This window comes from Ambystoma mexicanum, chromosome 3p (genome assembly GCF_040938575.1).
Source record: "Ambystoma mexicanum isolate Mex_15411 chromosome 3p, UKY_AmexF1_1, whole genome shotgun sequence".
Classification (NCBI taxonomy): Eukaryota; Metazoa; Chordata; class Amphibia; order Caudata; family Ambystomatidae; genus Ambystoma; species Ambystoma mexicanum.
In genome coordinates, this window is record NC_090925.1 from 996450945 (window position 1) to 996466676 (window position 15732).

A 15732-nucleotide genomic window follows, 5' to 3' on the forward strand; every position below is an offset into this window, starting at 1 on the left:
GAGGCCCCAGACAACCCATGCCAGGGTGAGAAGCCAAAAGAGAGTTCTCTCGGCCCTGATTGGGCGTTTCTGTCTAATACCCCACGAGCGGGTGCGAAACCAGAGAGCTCAGTGTGGGGCGAGCATTCAGAGAGCCCAAAAGGGGGCCCTCAGAGACCAACGCCAGCAAGGGCTGTACAACCTGAGACTCAAGAGTGGTAGCAACCCAAAGGGTTCTGAACAAGAAAGGACATGGCCTGTCTCTTCAAGAGCTTTTGTAAGGCTGTTTGTCAAAATAGTGACATTGAATAGCAGGCCAGGAGCTATTTGATTGGAACCTTGGATTGGGGCAAGGGCCCCAGAGACATTGGCGGGTGAGAAACCTGAAGTCCGTTCAGGGCAATGACGCCTTCTCTTCTCTGGAGAAACTTGAGGGCGGATCAGAAACCAGCCAGAGATATACCACCTGGGCAAGTGGCCTCGAGGGGCTTTTGTATTTTGATTAGGTTATTTGTTCCTTCAGAAGATGTCGGTTTAGGAGCAGGCTAGATTAGGTTTTCTTCTAGACAGCAAACAGACTGTTAATGACATCTTGGCTTGCACTATTTTCCCTTTCCTTAGCATATGGATCAGAGTTATAGGGTTTTGGGAATATAACAAAGAGATTACGGAGTCAGCTCACAAAGAGTTGTCCGTCTCCTTTTCTCAATTACCACATTACCCATCTCAGTGCTTGGCTTACACAATATCTCTGCTGGGTTCAGAAGTATGCTGCAGGGTAGGTGTGGCTCCCAGGAAGGTGGGGATGATTTGAAGGGTAACTTGCCCAACATTCTAGATGTTAAGATGTCCAACTTTCAACTTGGCGCAATAGGGAAGCAAGACAGTGGGGGCAAAGGAAGTGGTCGTAAACATTACTTTTCAGAGCTTTTATCAATTAAATGTGGTTATTTAAGCTGGTGAAAGTTCCAAAGGATTTCTGGCTAAAAGTGTGAGGTATCATGCAGGTGGCTTCTAATGATGACCCAATCACAACTAATGTACTAATAAAGCAAAAATCTGGCCACTGAATGTCTGAGGGCTTATTACGATGTCTAGAAGCTACAAAACAATATAGTAATCATTTGGGCCGGGAGGGTAGCTCGGGGGCAACACATATGTCTTGAAAGCAAGACAACTCAGAGCAACACAGGTTCGAATCCCGATCCCGTGCTTAGAGACAGGTCCTGTGGTAGAAAGCATGTTATAAAAGATTACTTAATGAACAACCCCCAAAGAGTTTGCCTACAGGAAAACACATTTGCTTAGGTCAGATAGGCATAGGCTGGTATCAAAGATGTGTCCATGGTATTTTTAGGTTAATGCATCAACTAAGATCATAGGTTACCATAATGTTTCAGGAGGACTTTCAGTTCAGCTGTGCTCATATTTCATCAGACCATGAAGCTAGATATTTCATGGTTAACGGGACTATAGCAGGAGTCCTACTCTCAGTAGTATAATTATTGTTTAAATGTATTTATTTAAGTGTCTCTGGTCAAAAGTGATCTTTTACACAATTAATAAAACCATTAGTTAAAAAAAACATAGAAAAATAGTGTTTTTAAAATATCACAAAATAAAACCATAATGTAATCATATCATCAAATCAATTAAAATGGAAATTCATACTTAAAATTCACCAATGACTACATTTGTATACTTCCCTCCACAATGTATCAGCTATAGATAGATATCAGTCAGAGTCCCTTCTCTTTCACTAGCTGCCATATGTGATATGCTGCAGAAGTCCCTACCAGTGACTCTGGTGCTCCAAAACTGGTCAGTGCTGTATGTAGCAAATTCATGATAGCCTCTCGTATACTTCAACACATTTAGGACAGAGGGTCAATAAGTGATGCAAAGATTCGATTTCCCTTTTACAAAAACGACAAAGACGCTTTTCCCTGTCCAATACCGGTCCATGCCCCCGTATTTTCGAATACCAGCAACATTTCTAAGCACAGGTATCAAACAATTCAAACCAAAAAGAGTGTGTTTTAATTAAGTAATTCCGGGGAGCGTCTGAGAACATTCCTTGGCGAGAATAGAGGGCATATTTACAAGTCATTGGCAGGTAAACTAGAGACTGGATGCAATCGTAATGTTTGGACTTCTTTTCAAGGCCAGATGTATAAAATGCATTAGCGTTCTATGGCAATCCTTGCAAATCAATATTCAAGCAATGGCTTTCAACCATTTTCTCTATTTCCCTGTGCCAAATACTACGAGAGCATTGATGTTTATGGCGTAGAGTGATGCTCAGTAGGTTAACTTTATCAGGATCGCTAAAACAGATTGAGGCCCAAAATGTACACACAGCCACTTTCTATAATAAAGTTAGCGATTGCAATCCTAGTTCCAATTTAATGGCCTCAATTGGTACAGCTTCCGGGAAGACCAAGAAAAGAGTGCAGTATTTTAGCATCTAATTTTGTTCCGCCACATGACCACCCTCTCGGGTAGCACCTCCAGAGCATATAAAATGCCTCGCACTATTGATAATCTTTAGGCATTTATCTTAGCCTCAATTGAACATCAGCCCTGCCGATCATCGCCAGCCATTCTGACCAGTCATTAGGGGGAAACACATGAACAAAGTGTGAAAGGGTCGGGGTAGCCATATTCTTCATTCCAAGATATCTATGTTCAGTCACTTGTTCCAAACATGTGCCACCCTTTCTCCATGTGAACTACGAAACCCCTTATGCCCGCCTGCCCAGTCATGATCTTTGTCTCATTTACGTTGACGTGCAGTTCATTTAGGATGGCATACTGATACAGCGCTGTTAGGAAAGATTTCATAATTGTATGCAATTTTCCCTCCATGTGTCAACCCCCAAACTTGTTGCTGCTGTTTAAAAACCATTGACTGACTTTGCCAGAGAAGTACAGCCCTCAGCTGCACTCCTCTGGGCTTTCGCTCACTTTCTATGTGGAAAATGACATGCCATTAAGACAGTCAGTACTGGGAGACTTTGTTTCCTTTAGTCCTTTCCTCATGTTGCAACTTTTGTGCAACATGTAACAAGTGTGCAATGTAACTTACCTTACAGCACACTTGTGTCTCTAGTCATTTCAAAAGCCCCTATTAACTCTTGCTGGACTTTTTAAGAACTGTGCAGATGTGTCTTTAACAGGACTAGTAGCAGCTATCCTTTTCTTATATTTGTAACCATTTCTTGCCATGTTAACTGCGTTTGGCACAAAATAGTGGCCTGGCTCCAAAATGGCCATGCCACGAGGTTCTTTGTCCTGTCCTTTGGCCATCTTGCCCCTTCACCTCCCCCAGGTCGAGTCGACCCTGGTCAGTCCTTATTTGGTCATGCACTTTCCCGCGAAACCCAATGCTTTCGCGGGCTTCTGCATGCCTTGTGTGTGTGCCTCCAGGATGTGGGCTGGGATGTCTGATCCCAATACACATCCTGGGTGCCAGAGAGTCTGGAGTGTCCTGAATGCCTGGGACCACCGTAGTCCATGATTGGTCCATGTTTGGAGTGAGTGTTTGTGAGCAGATCTCCCATTGGGTCCCCTCCGTTTTGGCGCGAAGGGAACTTTGGATAAGAGGAGGCTGAAAACACCACTACCAGGTTGATCTCCTGAGTTCACACGAACAAAGGATAAGGAGCCAAGTATCCTGCAACAAGAAGCCGAGTCAAGAAACCGCTGGTGACCCGCTGGAAGGTTTGGCACCCTGAGCCAGCTGTCGTCCTGTGGGACCCCTCTGCATCTGATCGTCCTAGAAGGTCTGCGAAGACACTTCGACCCATTGGAATAGTGGGATCAACTATTCTCGGCAACTTCACCAAACCCTGCAAGTAAGCCTCTTCTAAAGTGTCCCTGGGCCAACCAGTGGGCTGACAAGCTTACGCAGGACCTTTGCTCCGTCACCGCCGCCGTTTCAAGGAGGCCCTCGAAACTTGGTATACTGCTCGCTCTGTATCAACGGCACCGCCACACCGAATTTCGTACACTTGGCGTTCCCAGGTCTGAAGTGAGACGAGTGCGCCCAGACTGGAGTAAACGCGGTTACCGTGTTGCCCTGCTGAGGCAACGACCTGTGCAAGTTCGCTGCATTTGTGACCCCCTTGACCCCGAAGCCTGCTGCAGTGGAACTGTGCCAATTCCTCCACCCTGAGCAGAGAAATCACCACTGTCCCGTTTGGGAATCCTCGCTGGATCTCGGGAACTACACAGTGTCAAGACGTCCCGATTGTCACATTCGAACCTGCCAGCGAAGTGGACCGTACTGGCGATGTTTGGGTCTGCCCGCATCAGGGACTGGTGAGTAGTCCTTACCCCAACTGGTGGCCCCTAGCACAGGTGCCCATTTTTACGCACGAGTGGCCCCTGAGGGCCCCTTTACTTTACACAGCTATTGCGAAATAGCGACTCCATCCCGCACTCTCAAACTGCCTCTGCCCTCAAGTGGAGGTCCTGCTTGAATAGTGGGAACTTGTTCTTCATCGCCTTATCCACCTTCCTGAGCTGCTAGAGACCCTTGAAGAGACCCTATTTTGTCCATTGGCACAAGCGTGTGAATGTACTATTGAGCATAAGGCTCCTCTCTTCGTAGGGCTTGGACTGCCTCTTAGTTAGGTGTATTCTTGATGTGGAACTGGGTCTAAATATTACTTGCACTGCCTGTTTTCCTCCCCATCTAGGTGGTCTAGACATTTCGTGCTTTTAACCCCTTAGACCCTATTGGTCTTGTATATATATTGTGTTGATTGTGATGTATTGGTCTATGATAGTGTTACTGTGATTCTTTGCTATGGTCTATGTTACAAAGACCTTGTAATAAATGTGTCTATATTTTTAATATAACACCTGTCTGGAGTAATTTGTAAGTGTCCTTGCTTTGTATGCTCATTGAGGTCTTTCAGTCACCCTCACCCCTCTTGAGACTTAGTCTTGACCGCCTGCCATAGCTACCCTGATTGGTCTGGCTTGTCCAGAGGTTACCCTGTTCCAAGAAACTAGGTTGGCATCTGAACCTCTACCCCTCCAGGTCTGAGTCCAGAAATCCATCTTAAGCGCATCCAGGGAGTGTTGTAGGCCTATTGCCGTATGATCCAAAATAACAGTATTATTGGTGTAAATACGACAATATATGTCCTCGTCGCCAAACTTTGGAAGATGATTCTGTGCAGATCTTAAAGCAGAGCCAAAATCGGCCACAGAGATTATAGAGCGGGGGTGGGGGCGGGGGGTAACACACCCCTGCTTCCAGCCCACATTCACACATAGGGATTGGGACAGTCTAACCCTTACCACAGTATTACTATGCAGAAGCTTAATAAAATATAAAAGGGAAAAATCTACACCCCAGCGTTCCAGTTTTCTTCACAGGCTCATTCGATCTACAGGACCAGAATCAGAACAATAATCAACATAACACAGATAGAGTGTGGCTTCAGGATTTTGTAAGGTGTCTGATATTAGTGTTAATAATGGCCAGATAGAATGAGTGGTGCTATGACCTTTCCTGAAGCCAGTCTTTGTAATGTCTAATAGGGAGTTTTGATCATACTACGCTGTCAGGAGGCACAAAGCAGGGATGCCCGGCTTTCACCCGCACTGTTTGCCCTGATTATGAAGCCATTTGCAACATGTAAGACAGCCAGAACATATTAGAGGGGTGAAATAGAAGAATGAATACCGTTAGCTTTGCTGATTATGTTTTATGTACAATAACTCACCCAGAAGTTTCTTTCTGGCAATACCAGCTGGGGTATTATACTTTTCTGAAGTTTTGGGTTGAAGCATACAAACCTCAAGATCAGAACCTTTTTATATTAATATGTCCAACTAAAGGTGAACTTGTCAAGGGAATCCATCCCCTTTACTTTGGGTAAAAAGCTTTGATATTTGGGCATTAAACTAACACGCATATTGCGCAAACCTCGATAAAGCAAACTACTTCAAATTATTCTATTCAATCAGACAGGAACTGGTCAAGAGGTGGGGGGTCTAGTTATCTCAGGAATGGGTAAAATAGCCCTCTTGAAGATGCCGTGCTACAACATTTTATTCAGGCATTACCTATTCCCATCCCAAAAGCAGAACCTGAAATGTTACAAGCATTGGTAAAAGCATATATCTAGGCGTGAAAGAAACATGGTGTGTAGATCAATTTGAGAAGTCAGGGAGGATTGAACTATCCTAACTGCTTACTACACTATCAAGCCTCACACCATAGAGTGTTAAGGGAATGGAATAGTGTTGAATCAGGGAAGTCCTGGCTCTTCATGCAGCAATAAATAGTGGACTTGCATATGGTAACAAATCTATTCCCCCCCCACTCCCCAGAGGGTAGTGTTAAGTCACTGTACAATAAATCTACCACTAAATTAATGCCCGGCACGTGGGATGAAGTTTAATAAAAAGGGACAACATATCCCTCTCCTTTAACACCACTTTTCCTAACCTTGACTCCTACCTCTGCTGTCAAGAGGCAGTGTTTTGCCTCCGAGAACACAGTGGATGCACTCAAATTGGAGATCCTTTTAGAGGGGGAGCGATTAAGGAATTTCAGGACTGTCAGGTCAATTTTGGTGTCACTGAAAATGCTAGATTCCAATACTGGCAAATTCGACACTGGGAACCACAACACCACAGCCCCAATGTAAAAAAAGGCAAATCAGAGACCCACCGAGTTATAAAATACCCTTCAAAAAGCAGAGTCCACGAAGGAAGGCTTGATCTCCAAACTTTGCAAAAATAATGTCCAATTCTGAAACAGTTCAGGTGAGTACTATAAGAGAGAGTAGCAAAAGAATCTTCTGAAAAAACAGGACTCTTTTTGGCATAACGTTTGGAATAAGACAGTAAAAATGTCAAGAAAGTGTTTGTATAGTGGACACTGATGAATCAAGGAAATGCATAGCTTCTCCCAAGTTGAGACGCTTACTTTGGGTCTAGGGAGGTGAGCGCACCCCACTTAACTGCTAGTGGACACAGCAAGCGTGATCTCAACGAGAGGGACCACTGTGGTGAACTAGAAGAAGGATTTGGAGTACATTCGGTCATAGTGAAACATCTTTATTTAAATAAAAACCAAATTCGCTTAGCTTGCCCTATCGCTATGAGGGATGTTTCCAATGAACAAAACTAAAGCTAAGGGTGCACATCAAGTCCAAATAAAAAGTCTGAATCCTAACCAACTAACTGGCCCTACCACTTTAGAAAAAGCCTAACCAAAAGGAAAGAAAAGAGGGGGCTTGCACACTAGCCTCAGTATGGGCTTCTGCCTTGCACAACTTGTAACTGACTTGCTCTTAGTGTCAAAGTTCCTTTAGAATATAGTGGTATAGTCTTCACAATCTTCGTATCGAGTCTCTTCGTTAAAATTATACTCTGTATGGGTTTCACCCTTCCCGCTTATAAAGAAAACTGTTTCTTATTTTACTTCTCTAAGGTTTTATTTCAAATATCCAAATCCCTCCAGGATTACTAAAAAAAAAAAAAAAAAAAAAAAGACACTTCTCTGTCTCCCACCTTGGTTGCACTGGGACTACCCAAAGTCTGGTGGCTCTGTGGTAGGTGTCTCCTTTTTCACTCACAATATTTAACTGGGGGCATCTGTGTGCTCCGGTTTTATAGGCTCCCGTGATCTCATGTTCTTTGCTAGCCTTTCTGCAGAGCATTCAACTTCCTTCCACTCTGTTGCCTATAGGACTATGTCAGTCAGTATCTGGTAGCCTAATCAGCTTTTCCAGGCTTGATATAAAATTATACATATCTCTTTCACTTAGTTCTTTATAGGGCGGGTACCCGTTCGCTTCTCTTGAGTTCTTGTGCTCTTGATGCCTATTCCAGCCTTGATGTGCAGTGTTCTTAACCCTTTCACTCTGTTTTAGTGGGGCCATGTGCCCGTTCTTTTCTCTCCTTTTCTCGTACCTTAGTCTGTTTCGGTACTCTGGGAAACCAACAATCCTAGGCCTCATTGGCACCCACAAGTCGGTAGCGTCTGTTCGCCCATCGATAGGTCTCTCAGCAGAAAAGGCGCTTGCTGGGTGGAGCTCGGGAACCCAGGCTTCTTTCCTGTCTCTGGTCTCGGCTTCGGTTGCTGGGGGCCCGGCCCACCACTACTCTCTATTGGCCGTGCCACCAGATAAGACAGTTGTCTTCCTGTCTTATCTCTTCCCCTGACCAGTCTCTCTTGCTCGGTCAAAGCAAATGCCATTCAGCTTCCAGCTAGCGGGTCTCGTTTTGTTCACACCACCACTGGCTCCACTGCTTGACAGGGCTCTGCCCATCCATGATGTTGAAGCTTCAGAGGCTCAACTCTGCGTAGCGGTTGCTCTCCTCCATCCCTCTGTCCTCATCCTACTTGATCTCTCTTCTGCTTTTGACACGGTCAACAATACCATCCTGCTCAACCGTCTCCGTGACAACCTGGGCATCACCGATCAGGCTCTGGCCTCGCTGACCTCTTTCCCTTCTGATCGACCTTCCCAGGTACAACTTGGGTTCTTCCTTTCCTCTATCTCCCTCTCTACCTGCGGTGTTCCCCAGGGGTCTAACCTCTCGCCCTGGCTTTTCAACCAATACCTGGCTACCCTCGCCTACTGCATTTCCATTTTCTGCTCAAACTTCCAGTGCTATGCTGATGACGCCCAACTCATTGTCAGGCTTTCCTCTGATACCTCCTCTCCTTCCCTCATCTCTGACTGCTTAATCGCCATTCAAAATTGGTGTGCCGCCAACGATCTTTGTCTAAATACCAACAAGACTGAGATCCTCCTCATCGGTACACCTTCACCATCTTTTCCCCTCACTCTCTGGCCGGCCTCCCTTGGCCCTCCTTCTACCCCCACCTGCGAGGCTAAGAACCTCGCTGTCATCTTTGACTCCACCCTTTCCTTCTCCGCACACATCTCTGACATCTCTAAAAAGTCAAACGTCCGACTGCACCTCCTCAGAGGTACTCTGCCTTTCCTCTCCTTCCCCCAGAAGCTCATGGTATCTCAAGCTCGGGTTCACTCTAGCTTGGACTATTATAACAGCCTCTTTCTAAATCTACCTGCCTCTACTCTCCGCCCTCTGCAACTAATCCAGAACAGGACTGCGTGACTTGTCCTTGGCCTCAAGCCCTAGGATCGTATCTCTCCAGCTCCGAAATCTCTCCACTGGCTCCCAGTGGATGCAAGGATTAAATTCAAAACCCTCTGCATTGTCCACAAGGCTTTCTGGGGCCTGGGTCCAAAATATCTTCAGCTATCCCTCCGCAAATACCTCCCCTCTTGAGCTCTTTTCTCCTCTACCTCCAACTCACTGAGGGTCAGTTGTTTTTCTAAGAAACGAGCTGGGGGTAGATCCCTGTCTTCGGCTGGGGCCTCCCTCTGGAACAGCCTCCCTGCCACTCTAAAACTTGAGGAGAACCATCTCCGGTTCCAGAAGCACCTCAAGACCTTCCTCTTTTCTTCTGCATTCGCTCCCCCTCTCCCCTGCTGATCTGTTCTCTCTTGGCACCGTGCACCTGGCCACCCTCTGTCTTTTGGGCCCAGGTACCTGCTTATCCTGCCACCCTCCCGCACTGCCTTTGGGCCACCCCTTGCACTGGGGTCTGTATCTGTACCCATAAAGCCCCCCCTTTTTCTTCATGCACTTATCAGACCTACCCTGTCTGCTGCCTTAAACCTAGCACTTGCAAATTGCTGGCTGCATTACCACTGTTTGTTGCCTTTATTATTTATTTATTGTTATTTATCTGTTTCTCCTCTGCTTCGCACTTTCCACCTCTCACCCTTCCATGCACTTTTCCTCTCCCCCTCTCCCATGCACTTGTGCGTTCTCTATGTCACTGGGCCTACTAAGATTGCTGTTTTGTTCTTCCCTGTTCCCCTCCCTTGCCGCGCTCTGAAACACTTGTGTATGAGCGCGACAGAAATAAAATATCAATCACCTTGTTAGTGCAGTTCAAAACAAGTTCATGGTCTTCTCTTGGTTTCTAGGTATAGCGGGGACTCCTGACCCCCTCACAAATATCCTGCTCAACTCAAAAAGTTCAGTCCTCAATTGTAGCATGTGTCTCTCCACAGCAGCTACTTATGTACTAAAACACTTCTTGGATTCCAGCTCAAACTCTATTCCTTGTTCACCTCGCCAGGGTGTTCCAGTCCCTTATATCATACGTCTGAGGGCTTGTGTGCGCGCTACAAATTAAAAAATAAATAAATCCTTCTTCCTCTCAGCCCAGCGTGGGCCTTCTGGCTCTTCAGCCTGTCTCGGTTATCACACTTTTACCCCTCTGTGGGGTACCTGGTTTGCAGTCCTGAGTGGGCTATTTGGTCCTCCACACCGAGTCTCTTGTGACCTTTGCACCCTCTTGGGCTCTCTGTTTCTCCATCTCCTTTCCTGGGGTGTCTGGTAGCTCGGCTCCAGGTGGGCTATCTGGCCTCTATGGCATTCTGGCTTGCGGGTCTATCACAACCCCTTGTGGGGCCTTTGATAGACTGGCCCGGAATGGGCTGGCTGGCCTGTTGTGCATATTGTCCTCACCATATAATGGGGTATTTGGTTCTTCACCACCCTCCGCCCGCTCCTCGGTGTGAACCACATACCTGGTTCTCCGCGGCTTTGATGGCTGTGAACTGTACTTCCTTCTCTAGCAGCGGTTTCTTCAGTTGGTGTAGCTACTGAACACTGGTACGCCACATCTGCTGCAGTTTAGTCTCTCTTTGCGGACCTGGGCTGCTTGGGCTCTCCACACTCCTGGACTCGGCAGAGTTCCACAGGCTCTGGGTTGCCTCTGCCCACCATGCAGCTGGCGTGAGTCGGGCCAGAGGGGAGGATGGACAGGGAGAGGGAGTCGCAAAGGAGGAGCAAGGAGAGTCTAAATGTATATTTAGGTGACAGAGGAGGAGGAGTTGAGTGGTAGAGGCCAGGAGGGAGGAGGAGAGGTATGCCCACTCAGAGAGAAATTAGGTGATTTGACCAGGAGGCCGGTTGATGGTAACCACAGTATTTTCACACTAAACAAAAGGGTGTGAAAATACTTTTGTTAGGAAGAATTCTTAAGAATGTGCTAATTTCCCTTACCTTTTGAGACCCCCAGCAACTTTGCTGGTTTCTAGGATTTTAATTTTTACCTGGAAAGAGTGTGAGCCTTTTTTCCCACTCTTTCATGTATTTTGATGTGCGTTTTACTTTTGTCTTCTTTGGATATGGAGTTTTAAAACAACTCCAGAGGCATCATCTTTTTCTTATGTGCCACACAGCACCTTCAGTGCAGTGGCAGAGGGTTGTCTTTCAGACTCCCCAAGGTTTAAATACCTTCTCTGGGACTGACTACTGTCTCCCAAAGTATGTAAAGTTACAACTAGTCTTTTTAAATTTACCGACCCAGCACACACTATCGTCCTACAGAGTGCTGGAGGGGTTGCCTAGGATCCCGAGTCCAAACACTCATGTAACAGTCAAATGTTACCCTTTTCTACTTGAAATGGCTGGTGGCAGTGGTTTTTAACAAACTACCATGATTTTTCCCAACCGCGAACACCGGTAGCTAAAATTCGTGTCAGCCATGTTTTCCAATATGGCGCCCAAGACCTATCTGTAAAAGGTCGACTTTTGTCGCTGTTTCTTTTAGAAAAGGTCCTTCTTATGTTTAACTCTGCACGTCAAACCATGTTTGGTCCCTTTGTTCGTTAGCCTTTGGCAGGCTTCAGTGCTGAAGCCCTCCTCTGGTGCCTGAGTGTCTGGGGTGGACAGGATGTGAGGGAGGTGCCCAAAACTCCCTGTGCTTAGTCTCCTAGGAGACCTGAACGCACTCTGGCGTGATCGGCCAGCTGGCTGTCCAGTAAGGACAGCCACCCTGCTGTGTGAGTGCAGCCAGGCTGGAATTAATGGGGGAAAACTGTTTAAAAGCAGTTCTCTGGGACTTGGAAAGCAGAGTCGACCACTGGAACGAGAGAACCGAAGACAAGCTGAAGGAAGACTACTGCTGCAATTCCTGGTCCACCGGTGAAGCCCTGCTGCAGGTCCGAATTGCCTGAAACCCCCTCGACATAGAAGCCCTTGAAGGACGATTTCTTCCCTTGAGTTTGGTGGGAACAACCAACTTGCAAGTCACCTGGACACCGTCCTTATACTGGTCGAATTTTCTTCAGAGTGCTGTTGAAAACCGGATAGCCAGTGGGAAGGATAGCAGTTTGTGGTCTTTAAGGCACTCAAACCTTAAACCGACGTTTAGCCAAGCTAGTGGCCTCTTCCCTGGGCAGTTCAGGAACCTCCCAATGTCCTCCTTCTTGTCCCCACGACTGAAGTTCAGAACAGCGAGAGCTGCAGGAACTGCCAGGAACAAGTGCCTCAGCTACAGCTCTTCTTCATTTAAAAGGTACTAATCAAGTGCGGTCCAGAACTCGGTTCGGCCTCAGTGAAAGTTTGTGAAACTTTCCTAACTTTGAAGGCTTGTCCTTCCCTAAACCAACATCTAACTTTTCATCTGAACAATTACTTCTAAAAACCGTGGCAACGACTTAACCGTTTACTACCAGAACTGTGATATCCTCTCCAAGACTCTGAACCATTGACTTTGGCCCAGGCCTATTGAATTGTATTGCTGGTTGTAGTGAACTGAAACTATTTGCCCTACCTCTGAAAGTATTTGTGCTTTTGATTCTCCTAACCTTGTCTTTTTACCCCTTTTTAAAGTAACTGAAATGCCATTTGCTCCCACTTCAGGGGAGCTGAACTTGTTCAGAAACTGATTGGTTGTGTATTGTAGTATATTAGATTGTGATATTGAGCTGCTCTTGCTAGTGGAATGTTTTCCAAATTACTGTGTAATAAATGTATATTCTTTTACCAAGAGTAAGTGTTTGTTTGCATCACTGTGATTGCTAGTCCTTTGTGTAACCTCTTGTACTGCTCACTTTACTCTTGAGATAAGTCTGGCTGCCGAGCCACTGCTACCACATTACTGTATAGTACAGGCTTGTACAATTTCAACTTTTGTTGAACCTTGTATTCTTAATTGTGTGTAGTGTTCCCAAAGGGTACTGCATGTGATTCTGCCTAACAATTTTCAAAGGCTGAATGTATGTTTTCTCTGTTAGTGGTAGGACGAGTCAATATGATAGAATAGGTTCGGACAGAACACTGAAGTTGTTGTGGAAGGCGTCCTGAGCAGCACCCGTTTGTTATTTTCTTTTCAGAATAGGGAACCATCACCATAGAAGTAGGGCTACAAGAGGCATTCTTTTTACTTTAATCAAACAGAGTTAATTAAGAACATGTCTTCTCGCCCGTCTCCTATGTCGGACTTACCGCAAGATGAAGTACACAATATTTTTCATTTGCGCAATAACACATGATAGGCTCCATAAATTAAGTTTTCATCATATTTCTCCAAATTATGCTGGAGGGGTTCGGGCAATGAAGGTCATTATTTATATATGTTATGGGGCTGTCCAAAATTACAGGTCTTCTGAATCAAAGTCAGGGCTACAATGAAGGAGAAGCAAGGGTAATCAAGGAAGTGCTAGGCAAACTTATTCAGAGCAACTCTAGTTCTTTCTCTTGTGCGTGTCTAGATTTGATGAATACAAGGTTCCTCAAGGAGACTCGTATTTGATTCATAACATACACTTGAAAGCCAAATGGTATATTATTTCAGTATGTGGCAAAAAGATACCCTGACAAAAATAATGTTGCTGGCACATATTGGTGATATAAAGAATTCCTCACATGTTAATTAATACCCTCCATAGTTCTCCTGCAAGTCAATATCCTGTCCTGCGGAAGACCTGATGAGTTTGTGTTACTCACAGGGGAGGCTAACGTCTAACCCCTCCAACTAGCTGCTTGAGGAGAGATGCCAAGACCTTGAAAGGGGCTTGAAGAGGCTATAACCCGCGAAATGAGGTACTTAACACTAAAACACAGTGCTTGGGGAGAGGCACCCTGAAATAGGGGCAATAACCCTTGACACAGTGAGTCAAATGTCACCTGCAGAGGCACTAGTCCCTGAATTGAGACAACTGAAAAGGGGTGCTTACCCTAAAGGGATGCACTGAGAAGGTGTGCCAAGACCCTGAAAGAAAAGTGTTAACAACGGCACTCAGTCCTGCCCTGAGGAACTTGAGATGATGTAATCAGTGAACAACACTTCAGGCATTAAAGAAAGTTTTTGAACTTGCAGAAGCACCACAGAGTTACTTTGAATCCTGAAATCAGCAGAACCCGGTACTACTGTTTGATGGTGTTGTGTAATAAGGTATTCTGAAGGAAGCCTTGAATAAAGGAAATGTAATGGAGAAATGTTTTTGAACCTACAGTAGCAGTGAGGTGAAAGCTGGGGAGTTCGAAGTTGGGGACATAAGCTTTTTGCTGAAACATATAGCAGACCGAAAAGAAAAAAAGAATTACAATTGAAAATAAAGCGCAAATGGAGAGAAAAGAATAACCTTTGTGTTGATAACTACAGGATCCTGACATTTGGAAGCAAGTTAAAGACTCTGAAAAGAAAGAAATACTTCAAAGTCAGCTTCAAACTCAGTATGATATATGATGTGTAAAGGCGCGTTATAAATGCCATATCATATCATAAGTGTTTCAATGATGAGCGAAAGAGTACAAGATCATGGTAAATGCAATTGTGGAATAAAGAAACAGTAGAGGAATTGATAAGAGACTGGAAATCATCAGAAGAAAAAAATAAGGTAGATGAAACACTACCAACTGGAGAGATAGACACAATGGAAGTTGGAGGTATTGAGGGAATCTAGGATTGCTTAAAGACACTACCAAGCCATTTCAAACTAGAAAACTGGGACAAGAGACTCCAATATGTGCTAAATTCAAAAAAGAACACTGAGATGTTCAGAGAAGAGAACAATTTTCATCCAGGTACAAAGATGGAGTCAATAAGGGACTTCAAAGATGTATGATTTTTTTACCTGAAAATTGTGGTATTCCTTTTTTCAACTGTTTTGTGTTCTGGTAACCACTGCACAAGAGGAATCATTCAAATCATTATCACAAGAGGACTGTATGTTGATAATATCTGCTTTAGAGGTTGGAAAAGACAGTCATGGAATGTGCTATTTAAGAGAATCAGCATATTCATTATTTAAAGACCACGCATTCTGAAAGTTATTTCTCATTTTCAATTAGTTTTGTTCTTTTTTTTTCTTTAACTGTTAAAGCCCAAAATTCACAGGTTGTCACTCAAGTAGAATGGCAGCTTTACTGAAATGAGCTCAAACAGTGCAAGAAAAACTAACTTCATTAAATGAATGATGATAGTAATTATTTCTGTCACAGTAGAAGGTTGTATTCAATATTAAAGAAAACATCTTACGGAGACTGCAGCAACTCGCCGTGGCTGTGTGATGCCCACAACTCTGCCCTCTGCAGCCCATCCAGCTTCCGCAAGATACTGGAAAACATGCCACATAACAGAATTATGTCAAGAGATAACATGATTTACATTGCACACTTTCAACCAACATACATTTATTCCCTTATTCAAAAAGTGCAACATGCCCAAAAGGGGGTATGCAATCACAAGCCTTTGAGCTTTAGAAAAATATACTTATAGAAATCGGTAACAGCATTCATAAATATATTGCAGTATATTATAACCAAGAAAGGAGGTCAACAGAACACTCGCGAGACAGATGTTAGGTTGTTGTGCACAAACATTAAAAAGAGTAGAACCACGTAGGATCATTCTCTCAAAAGGTAATCATGGCCAAAGAAGTG

General features: G+C 44.8%; 1 protein-coding gene across 2 annotated transcripts in view; it reads right to left on the bottom strand.

Moving 5' to 3' along the window:
- Window positions 1-15732, bottom strand: part of DHX35 (DEAH-box helicase 35) — a 2070470-nt gene that overhangs the window by 1750730 nt on the left and 304008 nt on the right. For both annotated transcript variants that reach the window (XM_069652289.1, XM_069652288.1), the window contains exon 4: window positions 15329-15406. In XM_069652289.1, the coding sequence (XP_069508390.1) occupies window positions 15329-15406 (78 nt within the window). The remainder of the gene's footprint in view (window positions 1-15328; window positions 15407-15732) is intronic.